The 27,671-nt window shown below is 41.2% G+C and overlaps 2 protein-coding genes across 2 annotated transcripts; both read left to right on the top strand.

The window, feature by feature from the left end:
• The first annotated feature begins 921 nt into the window (after nt 1-921).
• Nucleotides 922-17,363, top strand: LOC137878097 (short transient receptor potential channel 5-like). Its single transcript, XM_068718213.1, has 6 exons — nt 922-944; nt 1,981-2,176; nt 3,585-3,794; nt 7,635-7,676; nt 8,954-9,043; nt 11,132-17,363. Exons 1-6 carry the CDS (start codon nt 922-924, stop codon nt 12,113-12,115), a joined length of 1,545 nt encoding a protein of 514 aa, XP_068574314.1. The 3' UTR covers nt 12,116-17,363.
• Nucleotides 17,364-23,250: 5,887 nt separating this feature from the next.
• On the top strand, nt 23,251-26,876 carry cnpy3 (canopy FGF signaling regulator 3). Its single transcript, XM_068718215.1, has 6 exons — nt 23,251-23,486; nt 24,041-24,167; nt 24,429-24,525; nt 24,747-24,869; nt 25,237-25,354; nt 25,550-26,876. The coding sequence occupies exons 1-6, from the start codon at nt 23,381-23,383 to the stop codon at nt 25,822-25,824; spliced, it is 846 nt and encodes a 281-aa protein (XP_068574316.1). The 5' UTR covers nt 23,251-23,380; the 3' UTR covers nt 25,825-26,876.
• The last annotated feature ends 795 nt before the right edge of the window (nt 26,877-27,671 follow it).

Genomic DNA, 27,671 nt, shown 5'->3' with positions numbered 1-27,671 from the left:
TAAATGCAAGACTTTTATAAAAGAGTATTTCTACACTGAAATATTGTTGGAAAATCTGAGTACTTCTTCCACCGCTGAAGGAGAGTAAATGAGGGGAAAGCAGAGGAATCAAGGAAAGGAAACAGTAAGGGAGAGGAGACAAGGATAGATGGGAGGAGGAAGAGAGGAAGGGAGTAAACAAGGAAAGAAGAGGAGATCAAATTCGATTTTTAATCAAAAGCAACAGAAAATAACAACAAAATGTACATTTTCACATCAAAATGAGGAGGAGAGGAGGAGGAAGTACAGAAAGAGGGTGAGGATGAAACATAGAAATGAAGGAGAAGATGACAGAGGGGAGATAAGAGGAGACAAAAGGAGGTGAAGAAGGAGAGGAAACACAAAGGCATAATGAGGTAACGGGTACAAGAAATCGATTAACTCCTGTTTCTTTCATCCTGTTTCTTTTGGCGTCCATCTTTTTTTCTCTGTTTCGTAACTGCGACTCGATGTCATGCTTGGGCGCTTCATTCATCCCCTCTCTCTCTCTCTCTCTCTCTCTCTCTCTCTCTCTCTCTCTCTCTCTCATCACAGCCTCCCTCCCATTGAGTACACACACACACACACACACACACACACACACACACTGTATACTGATTGATTTAGTGATCATTCACACACCTTACTGCAAAACATACACACACACTGCTATTAATATTTTATGCAGCACAAATATAAAACCCAAACCTCTCTCTCTCTCTCTCTCTCTCTCTCTCTGTCTCTCTCTCTGTCTCTGTCTCTCTCTGTCTCTCTCTCTCTCTCTCTCTTTCTTTCTTGTGAGACGAAGCGTTGGGGCTCTGCCAATTGTCGCTTCATCAAAAATTCAATAAGCTGCTGCTGTAACTGTGACTGTCACACAAACAGAGAGAGAGAGGAGGGAGGATGGCGGGAGGGAAGGAGGGAGGGTAAGAATGAAGGAGGTAAACAGAGAGAGGGGGAGAGAGGAGGGGGGGAAGATGGAGGGAGGTTTTTATACGATAAAAACTGTGATTTGATCTTTACTAAGTGGATCGAGTCTCAGCCGGTCCACCTTCAACGCAGTTTAACTATGAAACTCTTGTTTCTCAAAGTCAAGGATGCTTCCTTGGTAGGATGCATCCTATACGGAGGCTCCTTTCCTAGCCTTCAGAGAGCACACATTGAAATTGTAAATGTGTGTAAATGTACAGAAGAAATAGTGTTGTTGTTTTTTACTTTATTGAGAACAATTCAGTGTGTCACAATTTGTTTACATGTGGGGTTATTAAAAAGCAAAAAAATAAGTTAAATGAAATAAAGAGGTGTAAATTATACGGTTTCCCAGTGTTGATTGTAAAAATAAATAAATAAATGTTATGTTCAGACTGCTGAATGTAGTGACTTCAGAAGATTCGATGCTATGCTGATGATACTGTCTCATAACTTCCTGTTTGTTCCTCACAATAACGCATTTTAATGGCCTTTCTTAACACAGACATTCACAGTTAGCTAACGTAAAATCTAGTTTAAGATTATTAATATTATTTGTACTTTCTCTGTTGTTCAGTTAAAGACATTAAATATGAAATATGGGCATCAGACAGCAGTCTGTCTGCCAACATGAATCTACTTGTACTTTTAATGACCGTCACATGAATAATTAGCCTCACAGTCGTCTGTCACCGTGAATAAAACGGTTAATCAGCTGAAATTGATCGTGCTTTGTTTGCTTATAAAGGGAAGATGAATGTTTCTGAGGATCTTAAACTGACAAATTCACAACAAAGTGACAGAGTTATGTTTCAAAACTCAGATTTAGGTGCAGCTCTTCAGTACGTAGACGCGTTATTTTTCACTTTACTCTCCCTCCTCCGAGCTCGGCTTCATAATGAACATCTGTCTCTTTATTTAGAAGTGATTCATTGTCACAAGACTGTAGAACATAAAGGTCGATAAAAGTGGTCTGTGGCTCTGTGTCCTCAGGTTATTCGAGACCCTCCAGTCTCTGTTCTGGTCCATATTCGGGCTGCTGAACCTCTACGTCACCAACGTGAAGGCCCGGCACGAGTTCACTGAGTTTGTCGGGGCGACCATGTTCGGGACGTACAACGTCATCTCGCTGGTGGTTCTGCTCAACATGCTCATCGCCATGATGAACAACTCCTACCAGCTGATCGCTGTGAGTCACAAACTGATGTTGCCTTTCCTCGTGTTTTTATATCATTGTTGATCAAATAATTTTAACTAGAACAGGCTGAGACGGTGACTTTATTCTGGACCCTATTGTCTCATGTTTTTGAGTCAAAGTGACTAAACTGCTCCAATATTGAGGGAGAACGCTGCAGACGGGCAGTAATGTGAACATATCTGTCACTTTTTCACGTCAAAAGTGTTATTGTAAGTGTCTGACAACATTAACAACACATTTGTAAAATAGGGTTCAGGCTGAAAAACAGAATTAACCCTTCAAAGAGACTGTTTGTAAGTAAAAATGTAAATTGGAGCCTCAAGTTTTGTTTCCATTGGTAAATAAACTTTATTTTATGGCATTGTAACTGTGTTATGCTCCACTAAAGACATGTCCTAGTTCTCTCTACCTCTAGTCATGGTTGTGATGTTTCCATAGAGGAGCAGGTCTTTTATATTGTGGTGAAAAACGAAGCAACAATGAGTAAAATATGACGGGAGTAAAAAAAGAAAAAGCCTTTACACTACTCCAGGATCAGAGGGTTAAAAACTAATGCAATAAATGACAAAGTTTTCCGAAAAGTACGTCTGAGTGTTAAGAAAAGTAAAAGTGATGCAATGACTTTAAAACAGGAGTAACATGAGCTCTGTCGGGTCTTCGGTAGCACTCGGGCTGCAGCGTTCTGAACAAGAGAGCAACAGTCAACAGCTGTTAACCCTTTTTCACTATCGTCACATTTCTCTCTCTCTGTGGCTTTGATTCTCTCTGCAGTATAAAAGTCCTGCTCCTCTGTGGAAACACCACAACCATGACTAGAAGTAGAGAGAACTCATTCATGTCTGTAGTGCAGAAAAAGAAAAAACGCAAGTTTACAAAAATTGGAAAACAATGGAATCTATACATCCAACATTTCTCCATTGTTACCAATGTTGAAAAAGAATGGAGGCTCTATGTGCTGTATGTAATAAACTATTAACTGACTGTTGGTCTCGGATGAATCAATCATGGCTTCATAGTTGCTCTGAGGCTCTCAGAATTTAATGTTTTTTACAGAATCTGGTTGAAGTAAAAGGTTTATTCAGGGGCAACATTTTAAATGAGAACATGTAGAAAAAAATGTTTTTGTTGAAATATCTAAATTTTAATCTTGGTTTTGGCTGCTTTTACTGATAGAACCCTTCAATGCACATGATGTGTTCAAGGACCTTCAGAAGGATGAAAATGTGAGAATTATAACATTTTTGACATCATATAGCTGTGATAAACGGTGCAGTTTTGGCAATTGTTTAAAGAAATATTGCTTTTCTCGAGTGTAATTTGCTTTACCAAATTTTAATTAAAAGAAAAAAAGAAAAAAAAACATCACATGACCTCGAGCTGTCTCGTCTCCGCCCCGTAGGACCACGCCGACATCGAGTGGAAGTTCGCCCGCACCAAGCTGTGGATGAGCTACTTTGACGAGGGCGGCACGCTGCCGCCTCCGTTCAACATCATCCCGAGCCCCAAGTCCATCCTCTACCTGCTGGTGTGGCTCCACAACAAGCTGTGCCGGGGAGGCCAGGGGCCTGGGGAGGACTCGCACAAATGTGAAAACCTCCGAGAGTTCACGGTCAGTGAAGGCGTCAACGCTGCTCATCGTTTTATGCGCATATTATTTCTCTGACGGACTTTATGTCCTACTAAATGCTGATACCTTGTGTGATGATATATTCAATTTAAAATCAAAAAGGTTGTGGATGTGCAACGTATCCTCATGTTCGTATATCTTACAAAAAGATGCCCAGCAACACATGTCCATTTCTGCTCGTTATTTGCATGCAGGCTTTTCAAAATAAACTTCCTTCTTCAAAGGAAACTCAGTCAGCAGCGGTCTCCTGGGTGAATGATTGCTGCTTATTTTAATTATTATTTACTTTGTTTGCCGAGTCATGTTTTCCTCGCGACCCTGTACCAAACTTTTTTAACATCTGGCGTAACATTTTTCATATTTCAGCTTTATTGTTTTTGTCGTTCATGTTAAGCTTCTTGCACCTCAGACCGGCAGGAAACAGTTTTTCTAAGTCTTAAGACAAAAATGCTTTAATTTTAGTCAACGACAACTCAAAAGTCCACTTTTAGCCGACGACAAGTCATTATATATCAATCAACTTTTAGTCAAAATGTTTGACTTTTTATTTTTTTATTTAGTCTTGGTCCTATGTCTTTTTTCATCACATTACATATTGAATATTTTAGTTAATCTATTGTAGCCAAAACAACATTTTTGTCCCTTTTAGTCAAACTTATTTCACATTAGATTTTATTCACAGGTTGAATGATTAAGAATGGAATAATATATAATAATATAATCACTGGGAACGTAAATGATAATGTTAACATCATCATTAAAATCTTAATTTCATTTTAGACATTTCATTCATCTGCATTGTGCTGCAGATCAAACAAACCTCCCAAAGTTCACCGACTGAAGAGGAAACGCAGTATTTATCCGTGTGTCGTTAACGCGCCGGCGTGTCCAAAAAACGCCCGTCGCTCAACCGTCACGCTAACGAGCTGCGAGACCCTCAGCCGGGGCCCAAAAGGCCTCGCGTGCTGATATTCACGTTAACGAGTCATCGGAGAATTCTTCGGGGCTTCACAGGCAAACCGGAGGGCTGGGAGTCAAAGTGACACGCTCCGTCTTCAGGGGCGAAATGCAGATTGTGTTTTTCACGTTCACACGAGAAGCACAGTGAGAGGATATTCCCTGAAGTCCAGTTCTACAATGGCTTTAAACGCTGTGAACGTGTGTGAGAACTTTAGTTTGTTTTCTCTCTGCTGAGGAAGAAAGAACAATCAAAAGCCAGTCAGAAAAAAGGTTTTAAAAGAAGTAAAAATACGATTACATTTTTTCTTTCTTTGGTGTTGAAAAATGAAAGTACCAAAACTCATCAAAGTACAGAAGTATAAGCAGCAGTAGTCTTGAATCACGTTGCGATAAACACCTGCTGGCTGAAGATTATCACATTTATTACACCTCTACTTACCAAAGAGATCAATAATTCAACGCTTCATGTAATATTGAAAAGCGTTTCTCATGCTTTTGGTTGAGGCAATAAAACTACTTGGTTAAGGTTCAAGAACAGATTGTCGTTTGGGTTTGAATAAGTACAGATGGCGTTACATAAATACATGAATACATGAATACATGAATTATGTGATGAATCACTCAACGCTGTGACGTCTGGTTACACACATGACACGAACAACTTTCTCCTCAACGAAAGCTGTTTTGTTGCTCGTTATACTTTTCATTATTCGGTTATGTGGAATAAATACAAATTTCATTAAATACAATTTTGTGGTATTTATATATATATATATATATATATATATATATATATATATATACATATATGGATAACAGTACGTTACCTTTTATAAGTACAGCTTGTAACACTGTTTGAGAACATCCTGAATAATGTGATTTAATAATAACTAGAATATTTGACCAATCAGAATCGAGCGTTCAACAAAGCTGTGTATATATGTTGATATATTTACAGGAAGTCCATACTTAAATGTCCGTCTACTTTTGGGTAGTTTGACCTATAAACAGTGATGGAAAGTATATAAGTACATTATCTTAAGTACTCTTCTTAAATGCAGTTTTGAGGGTAATTGATTATTTCCATTTAATGCTACTTTATGCTTTAAAGTCTCTACATTTATTTGATTATTTAAACATTTCTTACAGTTTACAAAACATGGTCCATTAAAGTACCACTTACATATTAATACAACAATAAAAATTATGCAATAATATAATAGTAAAACACTGACGGTCGCCATTCTGCATTGGGAGTAGTTTTACTTTCAATACCTTAAGTACATTTTGTTGCTTTTACTTGTGTACTTTTCATTTTGAATGCAGTACTTGTAACAGAGTTTTTTCACACTGCGGTACCACTACTTGTACTTGTACTTTCTAACTATAAAAAGGACTAAATGAAGCAAAGAGACGTGGACCTGAAACACAATCAGACATCACATGGGCCGACATCAGCTGTGCGTCTGTGAGCACAGAAGGAACATCGGCAGATAAACACGACCTGATAAACACATTTAACGGTCCAGTCATCTGGAGACACACACACACACACACACACACACACACACACGCTGTGCAGCTGGCATGTTCACCTCAGCTGAAGTCGGCTGAGTTATATAAGCCGACCAGCCCACATAGGTTCACAGAGCCACACAGCACTGCAGAGATCTGATCAAGGGAGGGAGCCAGTGTGTGTGTGTTTGTGTGTGTGAGTGTGTGTGTGTGTGTGTGTGTGTGTGTGTGTGTGTGTGTGTGTGTGCGTGTGTGTGTGTGTGTTGCCAACAAGCTGAAAAGCTGCATGAGAGATACGGAAGGAGATAATAGGCGAGGAGGAAGAGGATGGATGCAGGTTTACAACAGATCCCTAATTAAAAAGGTGTGACGTACGAGATTGAGAGCATTTCCATTAACTCTTAACGGCTCTCAACATGGCGGCGGCTAACAGCTAACGGTGCCAATGGCGCTAACAGTGCAAAATTACAGCAACAGCGCTGACAGAGCTAACAACGTTCACCTGAAGTCCATGACAATGCCGTCAATCTTTCATGTCAATAATAAATGTGAATTTTAACAATAATGCACAAATGATAATATTGTGTAAAATGTTTTATCTTCAGTTACAGACTCTCCCTCCGTGTTGCGACAGTCGTATTTTGAGTGAAATTGCCAAAAAGATTTTCAACTGTTTCACATCGGGGGCGTGACGAATAAACAATGAGAAAACACTCAAAAAATACTCAGGCCTGCTAATATTACATGTCTAGGGCTTTTATTGTAAAAGGTAAAAAAGGGAAAGAGTGCATCTGCTCTGCGCCGCCTTTTTCGAGATCGAGAGGAGCAATAAAGTGTTTTCATAATTGACACATAACGTGATTGGTTGATTTGTTTGTGGCGTGAAAGCTAAGAAAAATTCCCAAACAATTCCACTTTTTCATACGCATAATAACCGTGTTCGTGTGTGAAAGTACTAAATATAAAAACATATTGATGTGTTGATGTTGTTTTCTTTTAGCGGTTGGTTTCCTGCTCTTTTTTACAAAATGTGAAATACACGAGCTCGTCAAAATAACATCCAGTTTGAAGTCAGATCAATGTGACAGGTTTCAGTTTGAACCGCTGCTTTAAAAGGATTCAAAGATATACGATGCATCACAACATGACATCAACATCCCTGCAACCCTTGTGCAGAACAATCACTTATGAATCCTAACATAACCACAAGCTAAACTTGTGATACCTGTCTCCTTCACGCGTTTTAACTGTTTTAAACATTGTTTAAAACAAGAACTGTGGATTGAATGTGACGTGACGGTCGAATGCAGAAACGTGTTTAACACAATCTCCTCTTTCTGTTTGCAGGAACGCCACGCTGACGTTCTGATCCAGAATCAGCACTACCAGGTCTGTGCACCCGTCACTGCTCCGTGTGTGTGGGAAAATGCGTTTTATTTGTCTTCTTGTTGAGACTTTGATAATAAGATCAACCTCACTGTGACGTCTGTGTGGTTAATGCGTAGTGTTAACATATATATATATATATATATATATATATATATATATATATATATATATATCTCAGATAATTTAGGGGAGTATTTTTGCAAATTTGTGAGTTTTTTTCTCATAAATTTACAAATTTATTCACAGAAATTTGAGATTTTTCTGTGAATATCACCACCTTTTTCTGGCTACATTTAATTTACCTTTTGACGCTAATATGCCGTTGTACCAAACAACCTCTTAACTTCTTTTATTACAAAATAATCAAACAAGATATAAAGTTCTTCTCATTGGCAAAAAAAAGCTCATTTCTTAAACGTTGAACTAAGAAACCTTGTTTTTTTCTGCCCTCCGGTGGTTTGACTTCTCACCTTGTGTACTCCGTGTATCAGTACACCGCGTCCACTACTGTGCCAAAGTATTATTACATAGTACCAAGTATTAAAGTGAGAGTTGTTTTTAACAGTCGTAAATGTGACTCTGATGTCCAGTTTTTTTTGTCAGAATCTTTTGACGCCTCGGCACTGGCAGCGGCCGCAGACGCAGGAACGCCAGTACTTTGTGTTTGGCGGCGTTGATTGTCGCTTTGATCGGCGTCCATTTTTTTTTTTTTTTTTAAGGATTGTTGTAGGAATGTGCCCTTCACTCTCACAGAGTGAGTGGTGTGATTTTTATTTTTTGGCAGAGGCGGAGAGTGACAGCATGCCAGACCGTCCTGTTTGGCAGTCGCAGGTGTTGACCGTGGGAGGATGCAGTGTATGTGTGTGTGTGTATGTGTGTGTGTGTGTGTGTGTGTGTGTGTGTGTGTGTGTGTGTGTGCGCGCTGTAGCAGTGTGTCAGGGTCTGAATTGCCACCCACTCATCACCAAATGCTGAGATTCGTCTTTGGTCTTTTAAATCGTCGAGGATCAGTCGCCTCATTGGCTGATCGCTTAATGAGATGAGAATGTTTGAATTCATCAATTGTGTTGAAACAAGAGAGACGTGTTTAAAATGTCACAGTTTTACACTTTATTATCAAAAATGGAACGGAACTAATTGATTGAAAGCGTCCAACACTGTCTTCATTCTCCTTTTTTAGTCAGTACCTAATGACACCGTTCTGTCACTTTTCTAACAGAGAAGATTAGATTAAAGTATCCCAAAATATGGTCAAATAATGACAATTCTCCCAACAGGAAGTGATCCGGAGCCTGGTGAAGAGGTACGTGGCGGCCATGATACGCAGCGCCAAGACGGACGAGGGACTGACGGAGGAGAACTTTAAGGTGGGTGCTTTTTAAAATATAATTTAAAAAGGTTCAAACACTCTGGAGTCTGAAAGAACAAATAGAACATGAATCCGTCTGTTCTGCAGGAACCTCAATCTGCTGGTTATTTGGTGTTATTGCAATAAACTGTGCAGGTTTCTTCATTGATACCAGAAGCAGAGCTGTGCTTCGTCACCACAAAGAGTTATCAGAAGATGAAACGGTAGTTATTAAAATACCGCTCTGATCAATACCAGCGCTTCACAGTCGACGGTCCTCGAGGACAGAATCAAGTCTTCTGAGCCAGAAATTATTCCGCGCTGTTTCAGCTCCAGAGTCTGTTTCCCATGATGCCTCTGGAGCCGCAGCCTGGGCTTTGAAGTGGAAAAGTTTCCTTTTGGGGCTTTTTCGACCCAAAAACAACATCAGGTGCAACATCGAGCTGAATCACTTTCACACCCTGATTATGTGTGTGTGTGTGTGTGTGTGTGTGTGTGTGTGTGTGTGTGTGTGTGTGTGTGTGTGTGTGTGTGTGTGTGTGTGTGTTTTAAACATATCTAACATCAGGAGCATGTCGAAGTAAATCACAGGGTTTTGTTCTCTGAGGGATGAAGCCACGTGTGCAGCATTTGGATCCCACGTGGCGACCGAAAGAAGAAAAAAAGAGGGAGAAGCTGTGATTGTATTTTAGAGAAACGAAAGGATTCAACTTTACTTCAGGAGGTGTTTGGCTCCGGGCTCGTCGGTAGGTAGGGGAGAGAAACACTCTCCAGTGGAAGTAAACAGAGTGGACGTCTATGTCAGCGTTTATGTAGATTTGCTGTTAAAGCGACAAGCTGAATGTAAGTTGCGAGTGAATTGGTTCAAAATACAAAAAGCAGCATTGTGTCAACAACATTGATTCAAAATGATCTTCATGACACGTTTTCCTGTGAAGAAGAAAAAGACGTACAAACACAGGACTCTCACCCAGGAGACCGCTGTTCATGTCCCGTAATAAAAAAACGAAACGAGAATTTTACATAATGTGTAATTTTGGCAGATTTGTACTCGTCATGAGAGTATTTCGTGACCGCGGCGGTGAAGACTTTAAAATGAATTAACTGAATCAAGCGATTGATTTGGTTAAAGAGAGAAAGAGTTTACTGGAGTCTCGTTGCTCCTCTCTCTTCACTCTCTTCTCCCTCCACTTATCCACTCTCTCTCTCTCTCTCTCTCTCCTCTGCTGGTCTCTTGACCTCGATCTCCCCTCTCCTCACCACCGTCCTCTTGAGTCCTTACCCTCCTCTTCACCTCCTGCCTCCACAAATTGATGTTTCACCTTCCCTCTCTCACTCAGTCACCAATCTCATCTCTTCCACTTCCCCTCCTCACCCTCTTCTGCTTTATCTCTGTTTATTTTTTCTCTCTCCATGTTTTCCCCTGAATGTCACATTTATTCCATTCAAAGCTTTGGAATAAACGTTGCAGCCATTTCCTGATAACAATTGTTGTTTTGCTAAAATGTTGGTATTTATTTTCTTTCTTTCTCTGCGTTTCTCAACACTCTTTTTCCTTAATCTCAAATTCTGAAAAATGAAGTCAATGCTAAATTGCCTAAAACCCACATTCTCTCTAGTGTCCACCAGGGGGCGACTCCTCTGGTTGTATAGAAGTCTAGTCTAAAATGACTCTACTTCTCTCTTGATTTATTCCCTCAGTAAACATTGTAAACATGAGTTTATGGTCTCAATCTCTAGTTTACAGTCTTCTTCAATACAGCATGATGTTCATTTAGTACATTATGGTCCATTTAGAGTCAGACAGACCATAAAGCAGGGGATGCTTTAGGGGGCGGGGCTACACAGTGATTGACAGGTCTCTACCAGAGACGTATACGGCGTCTCTACGTCACTCCAAATATGGTCACTTCCTGTTCACTGGTTGCAAAAAAACAAGATGGCGACGGCCAAAATGCCAAACTCAAGGCTTCAAAACTGTACTTCACAAACTAATGGGTGACGTTCCGATAACTACATCCACTTCTTATATTAAGTCTTTGTTTTAAAGTAACCAAAAAGAGTTAAACATAAAATTCTCGACGCTTCTCTCTCCGTCTCTTTCCAGGAGTTGAAGCAGGACATCTCCAGTTTCCGCTACGAGGTCCTGGATCTCCTCGGTAACCGGCGTCCTCCCCGGCGCCACTACTCCTCCTCCAGCGAGGCGGCAAGAGACGACGGCGCCATGGCCTCGGAGGACGACAGCGAATCGGGCGATGTCGCCGGGGGACCGAAGTCAAAGGGCGTGACTTTCCTGAACCCACTGCAGGACGACGCCGGGCAGTCGCCGACGCTCGGAGTGTCCGCCTTGGTGCGCTCCATTTCTGGGATGACCCGGCTAGAAGGAGGCGAAGAGGGGGAGGAGGAGGAACTGGAGGAGGGCATTGGATGGGGGGAAGAGGAGGAGGAAGAGGAGGGGAAACCAAAGAGCAACGGGCTGAAGACGACCGTCATCCCTCCGTCCTCCACCAACGTCCTCCCGTCGCCGTCCTCATCGTTCTCCTCGACGTTCTCCTCATCGTTCGCTCGTACGAGGACCCGACTGCAGCGCCTCTCGACTCCGGGGACAAAGACGGACTCTTTCAAGCGCCTCTCCTACCTGTTCTCGCGCTCCAAACGCCGAGCCCCGCCCATGCCTCTGCCCCTCCAGTCCCCGCCCTCCTACACCATCTCCGACGGGTTGCTCCGCCCCCTGGGGAGCCACGGCCACGCCGACTTTGGAGTCGGCGGCGTGACCAGGAGCGAGACCCACCTGAACGAGGTGGGCCGCTCGGTCGACATCAGTAACCCCTCGTTCTCCCCGCGGAGAACGAATGGGCGGGACTCGCTGCTGACGCTGCCCCTCCCGCCCCCGTGCCCCTGCCAATCCCTGCACTGTGCTTCCAACATGTCCGAGTCCAGCTCGCGCCTCCTGGACTCCAGCGAGGACGTTTTCCAGGGCGGAGGCGTGGGAGGAGCGGGCGGCGTGGATGGAGGAGGGGGGTTGATGATCGGCGGGTGGGTGGGACCCTGCGACGACGTCATAGAGGACTCCGTGACAACGCAGCTATAGGAGAGAGGGACAACCAAACTGTTTTTCTTTGTTTGTTTGCAAAATGGCTGAACACGTTCAGAGGAAGAGAGACGGAGAGAGAGAGAGAGAGAGAGAGAGAGAGAGAGAGAGAGAGAGAGAGAGAGAGAGAGAGAGAGGGGTGAGGGGTTCTAGAAGTCCGTGATGGGTTCCGTTATGGTTCCAGATGGGATCCTGACACCGGGCAGATGTTCATAAAAACAGTTTGACATCATCTGGGTGGAATATGGCGGATGACACATTATTGTTAAATTAAAAAAAGATCGCCCCATGCAAGTTAGGTAGCAAGCGCTATAGCGAGGGAGCTACTAAACTAACCCGCTACCGAGCGGGCAAGCTAGCTAGATAGCGAGCGAGCTACCAAACTAACCCGCTACCAAGCGGGCAAGCTAGCTAGATAGCGAGCGAGCTACCAAACTAACCCGCTACCGAGCGGGTAAGCTAGCTAGATAGCGAGCGAGCTACCAAACTAACCCGCTACCGAGCGGGTAAGCTAGCTAGATAGCGAGCGAGCTACCAAACTAACCCGCTACCGAGCGGGTAAGCTAGCTAGATAGCGAGCGAGCTACCAAACTAACCCGCTACTGAGCGGGCAAGCTAGCTAGATAGCGAGGGAGCTACTAAACTAACCCGCTACCGAGCGGGCAAGCTAGCTAGATAGCGAGGGAGCTACTAAACTAACCCGCTACCGAGCGGGCAAGTTAGCTAGATAGCGAGCGAGCTACCAAACTAACCCGCTACCGAGCGGGCAAGCTAGCTAGACAGCGAGCGAGCTACCAAAGTAAAGAGCAGTTCACGTGGCGCGTCTTTTTTATGTCAATGTCGCAAAGGCGACGGCTGCGATCAGAGATCAAAGATAGTTTTGGAACGATGCACCGCGCGTCATGTGACGAGGGACAATCAATCACAGCTGGCTGATATCTTCTCTGTGTCCTGTGTCAGTCTAAACCGAAACATAAAAGGAGGAGTTAATCATTTTAGTGCAGGACTACCCGGAGCTTCACTCTCCGTCCCACTGAGTATATTCTTCACGTTCATTAACTGTAAAAAACAGATTTAGAATGAATTAGAATTAGCTTCCATGTTGTGCTGCTCCCTGCATGCGGTCGCTTTCCCTGATTCTTTCCCATCACACACACACATATAGTAATAGCCTTTTCTAGTATCTGGTATTGTTTTACACTCATCAAACCCCTCATAGTGTAAAAGTTCATGACACAAAGATTCATCATTTTATTTGAATTAACAGTATCATATATGTCTCCTTCTTAATCACAAAATCACGCCAAACTGTCTTTATTGACGTCTGCCTTCTTTCCACGCCACGAGAGAACGACGGAGGAGATTTAAAGGGAGAGTACACTTCTTCTGGGAAGAATCAAACACGCACGATTATTACGGAATTACAAGTAGCCAAAGCCACTTTTTCGGAAAAAGGATATATCTTTAAACGGTGCGGTTGAAATGCCCTTTAACGCCGACGGAATAAAAATTGGAATTAAATCCTCTGGATTTTGAACGGAACAACCCCTTGAAATTCCTTCAGCCAAACGGAGCACATCCCAACTTGAAAATTGCCAAAAACAATTGACCGGGACCAAATGGAATAACCTCCCCTTTAACTCTGGATTTTGATGGATTTAACCGAACCACTGGGTTGAAAGGGAACAACGTGGAACCGCCGCTCTGCTGTCGATGGGCTGCACCCTCTCTCTCCACAACAACAAAGGGCCAAGGAACTTTATTTTATCCTAATAACAGTTATACTAGTAATAATAATAACGCTAATAATAATAATAAGAGACTTCTAATAATAGTGTCGAGGACTATTCTGGTTTCTTAAGACTGTCTTTGCTTCTATTTGAGTCGCCTACGATATCCTGGCTTCTCGTTCAGCTCTTCCTTAATAAGTACACTTTAACCTGGTGAATAGAAATATATATACGGTGATGTTTATTGTGAGGAAGAAGGGTGACGGGTGAGTGAAGGGGGGAGGAAGAGAGGAGGGAGGTAGGGGAAAATCGACCGAACGGGGAACAATCGGAGAGAGTAGAGACGAGTTTGCCTTTCTATCTGGGAAATTCTATTTTAAAGGGAAATTTCACCAGAATTTCATCATGAATCTTTTTTTTTTTTTCTTTTTCTTTCTTTTTCTTTCTTTTCTTTTTTCTTGAAGTCGCTCAGCGCGGCATCTTCAAAAAAAAACAACATAAGTTGGCATGAGCAGAGGCTGTTGAATTATAACTCTGGTCCATTATACGACTGTCAGAGGCGAAGTAGAGAAATTATGCATGTTTGATCAAAAAAACAAAAAAAAAAAAGTTAAAGAAAACACCGTTACCTGCAACACAACACACACACACACACACACACACACTTGAAATTTCCACTGGTGTGATGAGTAGCCGCTGACTAAATGTTTTATGAGTGAGTCCTCCGCCGTCTGGGTGACGTCATCACCGTCTCTTCTTCCTGTCGTCTTGGTTGTCTCATCCATATTCTGTTTCTTTACCTTTCTTTCAAACACACACACACACACACACACACACACACACACTCCGGCAAACGCTGTGACCTCACCACCAGCTGTCTTGGCAGCGGCAGAGAGCCTCAACCCTTTCCAATGAATCACAACATCCCCAAAATGTCACAGCGTCACCATGGCGACCCGATTGCCCCCCCCCCCCCCGTGCTCACCATCCTGTAATCATAATGTCACGTCACAGAGCCGAGGGAGCTCAGGCGCTGCCGGGCGTCCCGGGGGCAGCTAAGTGGTCGGTGGTGACACCCGTCTGTTTGGTGTTTTAAAAGACGATTTACGTTTTACATCCCGCCGACACACAACACAGAGACACGGACGACTAACTTTAATCCTGTTGCCGTCCTCTGGCCCAGTGTCACGGCAGGTTGTGAAACGCAATCTATTGGTTTCCTGTACATGGAGACACGTGTCAAACTGTTGTTTTTGTGATGCTTAGCACAAAATTAATGTCACTGAAAAGTCAATTAGGAGCTTTATTTGTGGTCGACACACAAATCAAATCTGTTTAAATATCTGTGTGACAGTTTTCTTAAACCTAACTATCGGTTTTGTTGCTTAAACCTAACTGTTGGTTTTGTTGCTTAAACCTAACTGTTGGTTTTGTTGCTTGAACCTAACTGTCGATTTTGTTGCTTGAACCTAACTGTTAGCTTTCTTGCTTGAACCTAACTCTTGGTTTTGTTGCTTACACCTAACTGTTGGTTTTGTTGCTTAAACCTAACTGTTGGTTTTGTTGCTTAAACCTAACTGTTGATTTTGTTGCTTAAACCTAACTGTTGGCTTTCTCGCTTAAACCTAACTGTCGGTTTTGTTGCTTAAACCTAACTGTTGGCTTTCTTGCTTAAACCTAACTGTTGGTTTTGTCGCTTGAACCTAACTGTTTGTTGGCTTTGTCGCTTAAACCTAACTGTTGGTTTTGTCGCTTAAACCTAACTGTTGGTTTTGTTGCTTAAACCTAACTGTTGGTTTTGTTGCTTAAACCTAACTGTTGGCTTTCTTGCTTGAACCTAACTGTTGATTTTGTTGCTTAAACCTAACAGTTGGCTTTCTCACTTAAACCTAACTGTTAGCTTTGTTGCTTGAACCTAACTGTTAGCTTTGTTGCTTGAACCTAACTGTTGGCTTTGTTGCTTAAACCTAACTGTTGGCTTTGTTGCTTAAACTTAACTGTTGGTTTTGTTGCTTAAACCTAACTGTTGGTTTTGTTGCTGTACGTAGTTATTTTAAAGCCAATTATGATGTTTTTCCATAACCTAACTACGAAGTTTGCCTTAATCTTAACTTTCGTTTTTTAACATAATGTCCCGATAAAAAAGTCAGACCGAGAGACACAAAGTCAAAAGATCCATTTTGTGACTATTTCACAAACTTCCGTGAGTCTGTGTCGTGTCCTCACAAGAAAAAACTGCTTAAAAACATGAAATGATCTTTAGTTTGAACCCAGTAGTTTTTGTGCCAGAGGCGGCAGATCAGCTGTTGTTAACCAGAGTTTTACTTCACTGAATGTGAGAACTAGTTAACCTGTAGTATATATTTCACCTCGTTACTGTCAACAACACACAGTGACAGAAATACACAAGATATTTGGGTTTAGTTCAACCTCTTCAGAGGACAACATCAGATCCTCATGTTGAGTTTTAAAGCTGCTCAATGTTTTTAAATGAAATGCTTTGAAAATGTATTTTGTCAACTAGCTTCTTACTGCTAATGAAGGGTTCCTTCATTAACACACAAAGTTAAAACCTGAACGTTTCACTGTTCAACTCTCAATAAAAAGTGGTAAGAAGAGAATCCATTGTTTGGATCAAAATGGTATTTTGACACATTTCTCCTTTAACAATTCTCCTAAATGTTCCATTAATTGTGCAGGACTAAAGGAGGGACTAAAAGTTGATCGAATGACTGTAAGGTGTCACTTGTGGTGACAAACTCCTGCCGTCCTTTTGAGTCTCTTTTAGCTCTTTGTTTTGTTTTTTGTCGTTCGACCTACCTCATCCACGTCTTCTTCGTGTCTTCATCGAAAAAGCTCCAACGAACCAACGTAAAGTCAGCGACTAGCTGCCTACCTAGCAAAACACATTTCTCTCTGAAGAGACTGAATACTGGACTCAGAAATCACTTCGTAAGCTGCTGCGTGTGTAAATACACAACTTCTCCCCAAGAAATGTGATCTTTTGTAATCGTCATGATTGAGAAATTGGTCAAAATATTGCTGTTTTTGGAGAACGCTTGTTTCTGATGGAGAAGGTGACCAAAGAAGGAAAGAAGAGGAGTGTAAAAGTCCTCAAAGTGTCTAAATACAACCTTGTTGCAGTTTCTTAACAGAAAGCGGAGCAGAAACCATGTTAAAACCTCATAATATCACTCATATTCATATTTTAGAGCAGTGTAGCGTTCACAACTAAAACGTTTGTCAAAGCTGGAAACACTGCTGCGAATCCTCGGTGCATCTGACTCAACTCGACATCACACAGGCTGCAGATAGAGAGCAGGAAAGAGGAGGGCGGGAAAAAAAAAAAAAAGATGGATTCCCTTAGTTACCACGGCAACCAGCCTGCATGTCACCACCCCATAATCAGGGTCGTGCGACGCATGCACCGAGTCGAAGGTTTGATCAATCGCGCCTCGTCCATCGCAGTGACAACCGCCGCCGGGGGGGGGGGCTGAGATTTGAAAGTGTTGCGGCGAGCAAGGAGTTTTATTTTGAAAGGGAGGAAATTAGGGGGAAGGGGGGTGGGGGGGTTGATCAATCAATCAATCACTCTGATTGATCAATAACAATAATGCCAGACAGGGATTATCGATCCAGTCACAATCCATAATGTAATGCTGTTGAGCCTTTGATATGTATTTATCATACACAACGTACGTGTGTGTGTGTGTGTGTGTGTGTGTGTGTGTGTGTGTGTGTGTGTGTGTGTGTGTGTGTGTGCACGGTAGAAAGAGGAACTATGCAATAAAGAAACAAATTGAGCATCATTGAAGACGATGTCTTCTAAAAGGACAGATGGGACAACACACACACATAAACACACACAAGAACACACACACATAAACAAGAACACACACACACACGGACCAGCTGCAGGTTTGACTTTAAATAGTTAGAGACGGCTGCAGCCTCCAGTCCACTTTAATAATGCTGTGTGATCTCTGTAATGTGAATCTCACACACACACACACACACACACACACACACACACACACACACACACACACACATAGAGAGCTAATAGTCCTGTGTGCCTCCAAGGCAACCAAAGACAAGAGTCTTGTCCACTGCTATAGATCTTAGAAGAGGTGGTGTGTGTGTGTGTGTGTGTGTGTGTGTGTGTGTGTGTGTGTGTGTGTGTGTGAGAAAGAGAGAGTGGAAGGAAGGTTGTTGCATCACATGACGCAGAATCCTTCAGAACAGACCACCTGCACACACACACACAAACGTTCTGAACATTAAAATGCAACTATAACACACGAAGAACACTCAAGCGCTCTTGTTGAATTTACATCATCCCCTGCTTTATGGTCTGTTTGACTCTAAATGGAGCATAATGTACTAAATGAACATCATGTTGTATTGAAGAAGACTTGAAACTAGAGATTGAGACCATAAACTCATGTTTACAATGTTTACTGAGGGAATAAATCAAGAGAGAAGTAGAGTCATTTTAGACTAGACTTCTATACAACCAGAGGAGTCGCCCCCTGGTGGACACTAGAGAGAATGCAGCTTTAACACATGAAGCATCGGCTTCACTCTTCAGTACCGGAGGTTTCTTCATCTTGTTCATCTGTTCCTTTAAGAAAAAGACCAAAACAATTTGGCGTGGCTACTCATCACACACAGTGACACACAGACACACACACACACACACACACACACACACACACACACACACACACACATATATATATATATACATATCTATATATGTATATATATGGCATCATTCAGGTTCCCCTACTCACCTTCTAAAGGGATTTTGAGCTTTAAAAATAAAACAACCTGTCCTTGATTTTCTTTGTTATTTTTGGAAATTTCCACATGGATGAATGTATGACTGTGTTATTTTTCTAGAACTGGACGGCTATAGCGCACGTTGTTGACTCTTTAATAAAGGCATCCTTAGAAAACTGGGCTGTGGTCCGACTCTTTATTTGACTGGCGTCCCTTCATCTTTAGTTTTGAAACAGGTTTCCAAACAGGAACTCCTTCATTGCATTGGTAGAAAGGTATAATTATATTTCTTTACTTCTACAGCAGTATATATTTAAATGTATTCACTGCATGAACAACAGCGGGAGGGTGATGAAGTGGAGTCATGGTGAGTTCAGGTGTTTACATCCATCCTGTTCTTTTAGCTGATATAAACACTGTGCATATGATATATGATATAAGGTCATATTTTCACACTAGAGAGAAGAAATCAAGCTCATCGAGGATGGAACCGTTGCCACCATAATTCAAAAGAACCCTCCGAACACCCAAACACCTGCTACATGTCCACAAAGAAAGGCTTTACATTTAAATGTTGTCAGTCACTTCATCGGCTCCGGCTCTGCAGCTCGGGTTTATTTTTAGACACCTTTTTTTCTGAGACTCACTCTGAGACCGTCTCCTCTGACGGAGCGGGTTGTGAGGAAAAACCTGCTTATCGAGAGACTGTGAGGATGTGGTTTCTCACAGTCTAGATCCATGTAAACCAGGTCAAGTATAGCAGTGGATTATGTAAGCGGAGTTTAATTTATTCATATGATGTCGTGTTTTTATTACTGTTACACTATATGGGCAAAATGACGTCGCACATCCACATCTGGGGCTGTGTTTTATGTTACTCTCGATCCAATTGACGCTTCGCTAAGTCCCGCCCCTCAAACGCAGACTGGCCAATCACAGCAGGGTTCAGGTTTTCTTCATGTTTTGTGGATTTGGAGCTTGTCAAGTTCAAACGTTGTGTAATAGAGATACTCGTTACCCGGAGAGGTTGGAGGAAGATATACATTCATAAAACGTTACGTTTCTACATTAAAAACCCTGTGGAGCTAACATTAGCAGAGTATGTTAGCACATCATAAGCTAGCGTTATGCTATGCTAGCTACTGAAGGTATGCTGATTGTAAACACATGCTGCTTTTCCTTCTTTTAAAAGGTTGTAACAGTGACTAAAGGGGAACAGTGTTGTTACTTAATTTCATTGTCTTCTGTCTCGATATGCTGATGATGTAGTGGTTTATTTTTAAACTGTGATCTGTAGCTTTTAGCTTCTATCTTTATCGTGGACTCTTCTGTCTGCTTCTCTCTGAAATCACCTTTTTTTCCAAAAATTTGATAATAATTCTTCAGGGAGTGCAGTTAGTGACAGTGTGGGCTCCGTGGGGGTCGTGGCTTAACCAAGGGTGAATACATGGAGACGTTAAAGCTACAGAACGCGAAGATATTTTAGACAACAGTGTTAGGACAAAATGATGTAAGTAGCCATCATGTGCAGATTTGACATGATTCTCATTTCCGTCAGCAGGAGACAGAGTTTGTTAATTAGCAAGCTAACTAGCTACAACTGATAGAACATATCGTCTTTAAAGCCCACAGTAACGACTGTCATCATCCCTGAATAAGAAACCTGCTTTTTGTTTTATTTCTGTGTGAGATGGAAAAAACATGCTTAAAAAATTACCACAAATTTTGAGGTAAATCCGCCGTCTTAACCTGAAAGTGTCCTTCGATCCAACTGCGCACCTTCAAATTTGCGCATATTTAACGGCAGCGATGCCGAAAATTTGAAGACTCAAAATATTGAAAGGGGTTTTGATGCTTCGCTGAGGTGGAAGAGCTGAAGTGTACAAATCCTTTTCTTTTCCATCGTTTGAGATACAGCGTCACTTTTTCCTAATTCCTCTTCCTCTGCACTCGTTTAATCGCACTATAAACGTGGACGATCAGCACCACTTTTCTAGGAATTCTGTTCAAATTTTAACTAAATACACACAGAAAACACTCCTAAAATGTCAATTTTCCTCTTAAAAATGTCCCAAAACAAGACTCTTGTTTCACGTAAAGGTAAGAAAACGTTGAGTAAATTATGTTGAAGAACTTTTATGCATTTAAACCAAAACTAACCAGAGAAGAGGAGCATTCAGAGTTTAATGAAAACCTTTTTGTTGTTGTTTGAATACAAAGCCTCTAATCACAGTCACCTCTGTGCTCCCTGTTGTCTCGATGCTTTTAGTGACCGGGTTGGTGTCACTGTTTCACTTTTGTGCGTTGTGTGTTTACATACGCGTCGGTTTCAAACTGTAAAAAGAAGCCGCCTACTTTTCATACCGTACGCGTTGAGAGCGAGAGAGCTTTTCAACAACCCGCTATATAATCTGAATGTATTATTATTTTATTCAAGGAACGGCTGAAAAAGGAGAGCAAAGGAGAGAGAGAGAGAGACGAGTTATTTATTTTTTAACAAAGCCCTCGCTTGCCCGTTGTGTGGGCTGCACTGCTGAATAAAAACCAGCTTTCATCTCGTTCGCTCACTCTTTCTCTTTCTCTCTTTACATCAACCTCCCCTCCACCAACTCAGTGTCAAGTTCTGCTATGAGACACACAGCGATCTGTGTGTGTGTGTGTGTGTGTGTGTGTGTGTGTGTGTGTGTGTGTGTGTGTGTGTGTCCGCTGTGGAATGAGAAGCTGGCTGTCCTTTTGGCAGTAAACTGAAGCACCTCTCAGCAAAACTGGACTATTATTGAACTACTGAGAAACACATCGCTTTATTCTCTCTCTCTCACACACACACACACACACACACACACAGGAATGCATTCAAGCGCACAAAATCGCAATATATTATAGGATGCACATGCATTGATGCACACGTGTTACTCCTCTACAGGTAATTATGTTCACACATTGCACATATACTTCATACTGGGAACGTTTGCAACAGTCCATCCACCTTCTTTTACGTCTTTTTTCATTTTTAAACTGACATATTTTACATATTTTTTCATATTAAATGCCCAATTTTATATTTATGATTCTTGAGTTTTGCAGCACCACAAATGTATTAATGTATTTATTTGTTTACCAGTGACAGTGCACATTAACCAACATTTCAGTTTTAGCTACAGAGCTAATCATCTGTAGTCCCTGGACAGGTTATTACAATTTAGTGGCCAAATATTAGCGGTACAGTTAAACAAGAAACACTATAGTGCCACACTGTGCAGCACAATACAACACGATACGACACAATACTATATATATATATATATATATATATATATATATAAAATACATAAATAGCAGATTTTGTAAAAGCAATGCTAGTATAACAGCAGTGTTAGAGGTGAGGGAGTGTGATTACTCGTGACAACAGGTTTGGTTTGCTTTAAGCCGTCTGTTTACTGTGTTTATCCACCAACATATGAATGTAAAAAACCTGTAATATATTGACAATAAGCCTGTATCTGAAAACCGTCCCGCAGGAGAGTTGAGGAGCTGATGACGTTCGTTTGAAGGAGTTCCTCAGGGAACATACCGAGGTCCTCTAGAGAATCAGGAAAAACCTTTGACTTTAACAGAATACGTTGTGGTGATGAGTTGGATTATTTAAGCAGCACACGATCCAAAATCAACCAGGAAGCAGGCAGCTAATCAGAGACAGGTGACGTTTTTAAACATTCAGTTATGATCATTGGTTGATTGGGGAATCGGACTACGGAACGACAGTGACAGTTTCATTGCTGTCTATTTATATTAAGTATTAATGATTGATGTCATTGTTCAACATAACAACTCTAGAATTACCTCACCCACATTAAACACTCACACACACACACACACACACACACACACACACACACACACACACAGAGGGTTTGTTCTAAATTCAGTATTGCATAACAGTAGTACCATATTGTGCGTTGGGTTTGTGCATGGCGCCCTCTGTTGGATGAAATAAAAAACTACAAAACAACTGGAAACAAAGAAGGTCTATAAACAGGAGGAGTTACTCACTGGCAATGTTGTATACTGTATTACAGTATAAAGTACAATATTTACCTCTGAGATGTAGTACAGTATAAAGTACAATATTTACCTCTGAGATGTAGTAAAAGTACAATATGTACCTCTGAGATGTAGTAAAATAAAAAGTACAATATCTACCTCTGAGATGTAGTACAGTAAAAGTACAATATCTACCTCTGAGATGTAGTACAGTAAAAGTACAATATTTACCTCTGAGATGTAGTACAGTAAAAGTACAATATTTACCTCTGAGATGTTGTAAACGTATAATATTTATCTCTGAGATGTAGTAAAAAGTACAATATTTACATCTGAGAATACCTCGAATATGTACCTAAGTTAAGTACTTCAGTAAATACACAGAAATACATTCCACAACTGCCACTCAGCCCCTTACATTAATAATAGTAAACAGTGAAAATGAATGTGTTCAGCAGAGTGACACCTCCTACTCAATCATTCCTCTCTTTGGCTCTCCTCCGCCTCTCATTGGTCCAGCTGCTGCCACTTCTACCGTTCTGATTGGCCCGCAGCTCAAAGCGGAAGTCATCGCTTCTTCATGTCGCTGCAGCTCCGATGAACCAGGAAGAGGATGTAGGAACTGAGCGATAACGGTCCTTTTCACGCTTTTTTTAACGCACAAACCGACTTTTCATGAGTAAATAACGAGTCGGACAAAGCGGACGATATGATTTTAGCCGCGTATTTATCGTTTTTCTCCATAATTTCGTCGGTGGGAGCAGCTAAGACCGCAGGGGACGATGACTGGGTCTATCTCCCCAACAAATGTGAAGGTAACTGTGGCTGTTGACCGGGGTCCGAGGACCGGAATGAGGACTGGAGGACACGTCTCTGTAGTCTACCTGTCTGCTGGCTCACGTTCACAAACACACACAGAGGACGTTACCTCAGTAATCACTGTTTACGTTCTGATCACACATGTCAACAACATCCTCTAAATAATGTAACCTTTATTAACTGTTATAACGTCTGAATATGTCGTCATTTAACCTACTGCATGTGTTTCATTTATTTTAATATTAAATATATAAGTATAAAATATGCACATTATATATTCAATTTCATTGTATATATTCTGCATTCTTCATATTTAATATTTTTTACTCTGGTATTTTTATCATAAATATATATATATATATATATATATATATATATACTGTGCATTTTTTATATTTAATATGTTTTACTCTGGTATGTTATTATAAATATGTATATAAATGAGTTTTAAATGTCCTGCTGGCTGCAGACTAAAGCCTCCCTGGATGTTTAACAGAACTGTATAATCAAACAGTCGTGGTGTTGTCATGGACACTCGTCTCTCCTCCAGTGTGTAAGTTCGTCAGCATCGAGATGAAGTCGGCGTTCGACGAGACGGGGAAGACCAAAGAGGTGATCGGCAGGAACTACCGCTTCATCGACAGCAAGGGGGCGCCGCCCATCAAATACGTCAAGTCGTGAGTGTTGACGCCACAGTGGGACAAAGTAACCCTGTAGTCTGATGGGACGGTCCTGGATCTCTGAACGTCTCTCTCAGGCATTCTGCAGCGACAGGATTTCAAAATGAAAGCCCTTCAAATCACATTCATGAGACATTTTGTCTAATTTCAGATTAGATTTTAGAGGAAACGGTCCACAGTTACATCATCAAAGTCTCTCTAGAGGTCTGAGATCTGGTCCTCTGCAGAAGAACCTGAATCCTTCCTCTCTCTCCACAGAGACCTCCGATTCATCGAGGTTATAGAGAATGTGTGTCAGAGGCTGTTGACGTATAATCTGCACAAAGAGAGAAGTGGAAGTAACCGCTTTGCCAAGGTCAGTGTGTGTGTGTGTGTGTGTGTGTGTGTGTGTGTGTGTGTGTGTGTGGAGCTGCAGTTTGGTGTTAATTGTCGGGTAAAGCTGCATTTTACTACTACAAAATAAGAGCCTGTAAATGTTAGCTTCTGTGACGTGTGTGTGTGTGTGTGTGTGTGTGTGTGTGTGTGTGTGTGTGTGTGTGTGTGTGTCTCCTGTCTGACGGCTCCATCTGTCCTCAGGGCATGTCGGAGACCTTCTCCACGCTCCACGGTTTGGTGAACAAAGGCGTGAACGTGGTGATGGACATTCCCTTCGAGCTGTGGAACGAGACTTCGGCAGAAGTGGCCGACCTTAAAAAACAGGTTCAAGATCACCGCTTTACTGAAGGGGACGAAAAGTCCTGGATCTTTATGAAATCTTTTTATGTTTGAGGTTTTTTGTATCTTTTTTTTTTCATGTGTTCTATATATTTTATATTATATTTTATATTTTATTTTATATATATATATATATATATATATATATATATATATATTATTTATTTTATATTATATTTTATATATATATATTATTTATTTTATATTATATTTTATATATGTATATATATATTATTTATTTATTTTATATATATATATATATATATATATATATATATATATATATAATTTATTTATTTTATATATATATATGAAATATGAATCTGACATCTGGTGCTCACTTGTGTGACAGTGCGACGTGATGATAGAGAAGTATGAGGACGTGATTGAGGACTGGTACAAAGGAAACCAGGAGGAAGATCTCACCACCTACCTGTGTGAGAAACATGTCCTCAAAGGACAGGACCGAGGTAAACACACACACACACACACACACTCTCACACACATACACACACACACACACACACACACACACACACACACACACACACACACACACACACACACACACTCTCTCTCTCTCTTCTGTTACTTCACTGTTACCTCAACCTCTTCTTCTTCTTCTTCTTCTTCTTCTTCTTCTTCTTCTTCTTTCCTCGTCCAGCCTGCCTGAACGAGGAGTGGTCCCCGAAGAAGAAGGGCGACCCGGCGGCCATCGCGGAGGACAAGAAGAAGAAAAAGAAGAAGAAGAAGAAGAAGGGAGGCGACGGCGGCGGCGGCTCTGAGGGGGAGAAGACCCCCAGGAAGAAGAAGAGCGAGAAGAAGGCGAAGAAGAAGAAGAAGAGCAAAGCTCCGGTGGAGAGAGCCGACGGAGGGGCGTCGTCGGACGAGGACATCCAGCCACGGGTGCCTCTGTCTGGGCAGAAGACGGAGCTGTGACACCCCCCCTCCTGGTTCTCTCTTTTATTCAGAACGTAGTATTAAAAGCTTGAAAACTACATTTCAAGTCACTGGTTTTGCTAAATGAGATGTTGTATTGTTACACAGTTTTTACTTTGTTTCATTTCAGTGTCTTTTCCTTACTTTTGTTATTAAGGGGCAACGGTTTTAGAAATTCAAGTTGATCTTTTGGGGCCGTTTTTAATGTAAAGTCGTCCCATTGGGCTCCATTAAACCATTCTATCAACGAAATAATGTATCGATTCAATAGAAAACATCAGTAGTTGCACAACTATACAGAAAAACAATCCGATATCTCGATATCTTTACATGAAATACCTCGATTTGTGATAAATGTGGCCATATTGCATATCTGAAATCTAAGACGATATCTAGTCTCATATCAGGATATTGATTAGATGTTGATATTCCGCCCAGCTACTGGAACTCTAACATGTAATCAGACTACTGAGATGCTCTCTGAATGTAGACTGCCTGTCATCATGATGTGATTTTGTATGTTTTGTTCTCATTTATTTTACAGTTTATCTTCATTCCATCTGAAAACTGAGACTTTCACACGATTTGTTTTATTTGTTTTTTTTGTTTTAGGTCCTTTGTGTTTCCTGAGACGGTAAATATAAAACATACAGATAATTGCTTTTTCATTATAATATTTTAAATATTGTAATATTTTTTTTTTATTAAGGTAAACCTGATATTTGCATTTTTTCTTATCCCCCGTTTTTTAGTAGAAATGTGATCTTCAGTTAGATTCCCTTTAAAGTTAAATACAACATGTGACGCCTGTTTATAAATGTCAGTGATTTCTGTTTCTGTACTTTTCTTTTGCCATTTATTATCTGTGTGTGTGTGTGTGTGTGTGTGTGTGTGTGTTGCACAACAGCTGCTATTTAAGGTGTGTGTGTGTGTGTGTTTTTACAGATTTTTACTGTGGAGTAAAATGCAGACTGTGTTGTTATTGGAGCCGCTTGTTTGAACCCGTGAGCAGACACAGCAGTGGATCAATAAACAGGTTCAGTGACTTCGTTCAGGTTAAAGTGTCATTTTAAAATGGTTCACATCATCTCCTCACAGTACGTTAGTCACAGTAATGATCCCGTATTCCTCCCACTCTCTCAAAGTGTACTGTAACAACAACTGTCACAATATTAACAATAAATCAATCTTATAATTGTCTGTATTCAAACAACCATGTGGGTGTAATGTGTGTTTCAGACCACTAGAGGGAGGCAGAGTTCTAGACTTCTTCAGTCAAAACAAAACTTTTAACAGTAGTTATAGTTGTTAGGTTTAATATTTTTTTGGAATATCAGTGTAAGCCAATCAGGCAGAGTAGGGTGGGATGCAATAATTTTAAAAATATATTTAATTTAAGTAATATAACTTTTTTTTTTGGGAGAAAATGAACAACTCCAGCTTAAAGTATTCGTACTAAGAACTTAATCAACCACAAAAAAATGTATCTAACGAGTTAAAAACGCCTCTTTCTCAATTTAATGTTACACGAAAAGTCGTTACCAGGCCCAACAACGTCACTTGGCGGAACCGGAAACTGTAATTCAACGGTCGTGTAAAATCTGCTTCAAAGCCAGGTGTTATATAAAAGTCTGTTTCGTCCTATAGTGTTTCCATGTTGTTAAAACTGTGTGTTAAGAATAACGTCCTCATTGGTGGTGAATGTAGGGGATAAGGGTTTAGTTTAGGTTCAGTTAACGTTAGGGAGGAGACACATATCGACATGGTAACAGTATTCGACGCAACAATTCGCTCTTCCTGTGGGAGGTGTCATATAAGCAGGGGGCGGGGCTTAGCGAAGGGTTCAC

This window comes from Cebidichthys violaceus, unplaced genomic scaffold (assembly GCF_023349555.1).
Source record: "Cebidichthys violaceus isolate CVI_PGR_0920_01 unplaced genomic scaffold, fCebVio1.0.p SCAF_228, whole genome shotgun sequence".
Taxonomy (NCBI): Eukaryota; Metazoa; Chordata; class Actinopteri; order Perciformes; family Stichaeidae; genus Cebidichthys; species Cebidichthys violaceus.
This window is presented reverse-complemented; position numbering and strand designations above follow the sequence as displayed.

Excerpts from the sequence above, each read along its gene's own strand:
- cnpy3 (XM_068718215.1), top strand. The coding sequence starts at position 23,381 with ATGATTTTAGCCGCGTATTTATCGTTTTTCTCCATAATTTCGTCGGTG. Across the intron at positions 24,526-24,746 it reads GAAGTAACCGCTTTGCCAAG|GGCATGTCGGAGACCTTCTC; the intron begins GTCAGTGTGTGT and ends ATCTGTCCTCAG. Across the intron at positions 24,870-25,236 it reads TGGCCGACCTTAAAAAACAG|TGCGACGTGATGATAGAGAA; the intron begins GTTCAAGATCAC and ends CTTGTGTGACAG.
- LOC137878097 (XM_068718213.1), top strand. The coding sequence starts at position 922 with ATGGCGGGAGGGAAGGAGGGAGG. Across the intron at positions 2,177-3,584 it reads ACTCCTACCAGCTGATCGCT|GACCACGCCGACATCGAGTG; the intron begins GTGAGTCACAAA and ends TCCGCCCCGTAG. Across the intron at positions 9,044-11,131 it reads TGACGGAGGAGAACTTTAAG|GAGTTGAAGCAGGACATCTC; the intron begins GTGGGTGCTTTT and ends GTCTCTTTCCAG.